The 4,572-nt window shown below is 39.2% G+C and overlaps 1 protein-coding gene across 1 annotated transcript in view; it reads left to right on the forward strand.

The window, feature by feature from the left end:
* The first annotated feature begins 3,354 nt into the window (after positions 1 to 3,354).
* Positions 3,355 to 4,572, forward strand: part of LOC119429453 (NADH dehydrogenase [ubiquinone] iron-sulfur protein 8, mitochondrial) — a 2,712-nt gene continuing 1,494 nt past the window's right edge. Inside the window, exon 1 of the mRNA XM_037697075.1 lies at positions 3,355 to 3,509. Within this exon, the coding sequence (XP_037553003.1) occupies positions 3,382 to 3,509 (128 nt within the window). The 5' untranslated portion in view covers positions 3,355 to 3,381. The remainder of the gene's footprint in view (positions 3,510 to 4,572) is intronic.

Below are 4,572 nucleotides of genomic sequence, written 5' to 3' on the forward strand. Positions count from 1 at the left end.
ACACTTAATAATTACACATGATGTATATAACACTTAATAATTACACATGATGTATATTACACTTAATAATTACACATGATGTATATAACACTTAATAATACACATGATGTATATAACACTTAATAATTACACATGATGTATATAACACTTAATAATTACACATGATGCATATAACATTTAGTAATTACACATGATGTATATAACATGTAATAATTACACATGATGTATGTAACACGTAATAATTACACATGATGTATGTAACACGTAATAATACACATGATGTATATAACACTTAATAATTACACATGATGTATATAACACTTAATAATTACACATGATGTATATTACACTTAATAATACACATGATGTATATAACACTTAATAATTACACATGATGTATATAACACTTAATAATTACACATGATGTATATAACATGTAGTAATTACACATGATGTATATAACATGTAATAATTACACAATGTATAATAAGTAGTGTTGGGCAAAGATTACATTTTTTTAATAGTGATTAATCTCAATTTTTTTTTGGATTAATCTCATTACTATATTCAAAATTAAATTATGACTTAAATATGTTTAGAACATTTGTAAGGTACAGTTTTGTATAATTTGTTGACTCCGTTAAAAAAAGCACGTTTCAACAGCATTGTTATCCTAACAAATAAAATATTTGTAATAACATTAACTTTAACAACATTGTTTTGGTGTATATATTAAATTGAATGTACAAAAATGAAATATAAGACGACAGGAGTCACAAAATATTTGAGTCATAAATCACTAATTTCAGAGTCCGACCTCAAAGTCCATAGTTCTAGCTCGCCATCTGTAAATCCATGTGAAGATTCTGGTCCAAAGAAAAAAACCTGACATAAAGGTCAGAAATACACATTAAGAATTTCCTTCAAAATAAAACAACTGTTGTCCGTGCAAAGCTCCATTTTTATGACCTCGCACCGGGGCTCAAGTCACATTTCAGTTCAGTTTCAGGGAGGGCTCGGTTCGGTTCATTTTCGGTACAAAAAAAGACAAAATAAAGACTTAATGTTTATTTTGAAAATATGTAAACAAGTAAACAATACGTTTGTATAAAAATAAATAAAAGTGACCCATTTGCATGATATTTTAAATAAACAGCACTCTCTACAATAAATAAACTATACTAACAATAAGGAACATCTCAATAAATGCAATAAGAGTCAGAACCAGAACAATAAGCAGCAACAGACCGTTTACAATCGAACTAATCCAGTTTTAAGTTTTTGACCAAAACAAACAACTTGTCCACATTTTCTGCCGAAAGCTCAGATCTAGTTGCAGTGAATGTCTCCAGCGGTGGAGAAAACCTCTCACTAACAACAGTGGCAGGAATAGAGAGGCAGCACTTTGCTAATGTTGCAGTGTGGCTGGATCTGGCCTCCTGACTCAACATCTTGGAGCTGCTCCCACAGGTGGGACAGGTGGGACAGGTCCCTGGAAGAGTCCAGAGTTCACTCATCACACACTTCTTAGCTGGAGGTGATCTCTGATTTCCCTGAAGAGCAAGAAGACTCAGCTGCTGTCTCTGTCCCAGACTGGAAATAAAACACAAATAGGTATTAAAAAAAAGAGTTAATAAGATTATAATTTTAAATTTAAAAAAAGTAATTAGATAATAATAATAAAATAACAATACCTCTTCTTGAACGGTCATCATTTGTTATGAGGCAGGGCTTTAATCTGGTCCGGGGCTTGTTGACAATATCAGTTTTATCTTTTTCATAAAGTGTTGCTACAACTTCTTAGCTGAAGTGTTGACGTGATGGGATGTCGTAGCGGGGCTCAGTAACTTTAAAGCCGGCGCATCAACAACAGAAACGTAGATGCAGAGCTTTAAAACTCCTTCATCTTGTGTTATTGCTCTGGACCGACCTGAATTACCTCATAACGGTTGTTTAAATGCTGCTGCTATCGATGTTTGCACAAACCGTGGAAGAGACGTTCACGTTCAGATGTAATTTCAAGTTGTTAAGTTGGACGTGTTGCTGCTGCAGATCCGCTCTCCGTGAAACCACGTCGACACAGCTTTGGATTTGTTCACTTGTCTTTGAACAAGAAAGACATAATGTCCCCAAACAGGAGACCACAACGAGAAGCTAATGCTAATCCTGCGCGTGCTGCAAGATAACAGCGCCGTGCTGAAACACGCTGAGGAACATTAGATCCGCGGTACATAATCTCTCGTTAATAAAATTGAATTAATGAAAAAATAACTGAAACGGTTCGCAGCCCTTCATCCCTGATCTGAACTTTTCTTTTGTTTTTCTTGCCAAAAGGCGACCTCTTCCTCCTCCGTTGATGCCATGACTGAAACTGTGAGAAATGAAGGAATTTGTCACGAGTGAATTCAGAGCAGGTCCAGCGTGGCTACAGGAGCGTCTGGAGATTTCCTGGTGGGCTGGTCTGATGTGTGGGCTGCAGGGCCAGCGCTCCCCGTTTTTTAAATTTTTTATAACTTTTTTATTAACAACGTATAAACAGAACACCGCTGCTCCTGGGCTGACAGCTCTCTTTTTTTGTGACCTGTCAATCAATCCAATAGGCGTGTCAGCAAATGACCAATCGGCGACCTCAGTTTGTCTCGAAGGTAAACGCTCCTTGTGTGCGGAGCTGACTGCAGCCGCTCAGGGTGGACCCTCGAAGTCTGAACCCTCTGTGGACGGTGCGCACAGGTTCTACTGGAGCCTTAAATGTCATTGCTTGTGTCAGTTCACAAGACTCTTGTTCACGTTTCAATCAAGAAAGGGATCTCCAGCGTCCGGACTCAAGGCAGAAGAGTTCTGGTGGGACAGCAAGATGTCCTTCATGAGATCTGCTCGTCTTAACTTGGTGGTGGTTTGTTGTAGCGATAATCCTCGGGCTGCTGGAGGTGACACGTCTCATTGAAAACAATCCCTTCATGGGTGTTTGAACGTAAACTACTGATTATGAGGCAGAATGGAAACGACTCTTTTGAGTGACCAGTCTCAAAAACAAAATAACAGAAGGAAATATATTAAATAACTTTAGCTTTACTTCAGTACAACTTCTTTATAAGCTGAACCACTACACAACACTCAGGTTTGTGATGATCATGTTCAGAGCTGAGAAGTAAAGCATTATTAATAAATCTACAACAAAACGTTCTTTGACACAGCACATATTGAAAGTGGTCATGGTAAGAATGTTTGCCTTGTAACGTTCTGCTTCGTTCATGCTCGGTAGTTGCATCAGAAATAATTTGTATACAATACTTTGACGTTGTGTAATGTTGAATGTTTTGTTGCATGGTCCATGAATAAACTTGCACAGAGGTGTTGTCAGAGCGGGGTTGTCACTCAAACATGAATGTTTTGGTGGCAGGTCTGGCCATGACCATGAGCTACCTGTTCAGGGAACCTGCAACCATCAGCTACCCGTTTGAAAAGGGACCGCTGTCCCCACGCTTCAGAGGAGAGCACGCTCTGCGCAGGTAAATGTATTCTTCTCTTTTAGCGTTTCAAATTCTGCAGTCCAAAAGAAAATGTTTAAAAATGAACAAATTGACAAACCTTGAAAGCCTAAGATTACAGAATTAAAAATCTGTTCACTTGAAAATCTAAAAAAGAAAACCGCCAATGAAAATGTGACCGTGTGGCTGACACGACAAAACTGCAGCAGTAAAATGTCATGTTTTCATATCCTCCGTACCTAACTAACCATCTAACCAACTAACTAAGTTGTTCTGAGAAACTGTGCTGTGCCTCGCTTTAGGTTGAAGAGACACATTTTCAGGCCGTCTCACCCAGCAACATTATAACAAAATGTCGTTTATCTGTAGCTTGAGAAAATAAAAGCCTCCACATGTACATGTTTTAAAATAAAATTTATCCTGCTACTTTTTGTGTAAATGAAACATCCATCCATCCATCCATCCATCCATTCACTTGTTCTGTGTGGAGGCAGCAGCACGGAGGTCCAGACATGTCTTTCCTCGGCCACGTCTTCCACATTAGACGTAGTCTCTCCAGCGTGTCCCGGGTTTTCTCCGGGGTCTCCTCAGTCAGACGTGCCCAAAGCACCTCTCAAGGGAAGTGCCCAGGGAGCATCCTTACAAGATGTCCAAACACCTCAACTGTCTCTTCTGGATGTGGAGGAGCAGTGGTTCTACTCAGAGTCTCTCCTGATAGCTGAACTTCTCCCCCTGTCTCTGAGGAGAGTCCAGCTGCAGAGGAACTCAGTTCAACCTCTTAAATAACATCGTGAACTGTTTTTGTGGCGTTATGTTTATAGATTCTTCCATTTCAGTTTTTCTTCTTCTTTCAGCTTTTCCCTCTTCAGGGGTCTCCACAGGGAGTCCTCCTCCATCTCACTCTGTCCTCTGTGTCCTCTGTCCTCACTCTTAAATACCTCCATGTCCTCTCTAACTGCATCCATATGTCTCCTCTTTGTCTTTTTCCTGCAGCTGCATTTCTAACATCCTTCTACCAATATACCCACTGTCCATCTTCTGGACATGTCCAAACCACTGTCCCTCCGCAGGACATGTCCAAACC

Source organism: Nematolebias whitei, unplaced genomic scaffold, assembly GCF_014905685.2.
Source record: "Nematolebias whitei isolate Nwh7 unplaced genomic scaffold, NemWhi1 Nwh_scaf_1305, whole genome shotgun sequence".
Classification (NCBI taxonomy): Eukaryota; Metazoa; Chordata; class Actinopteri; order Cyprinodontiformes; family Rivulidae; genus Nematolebias; species Nematolebias whitei.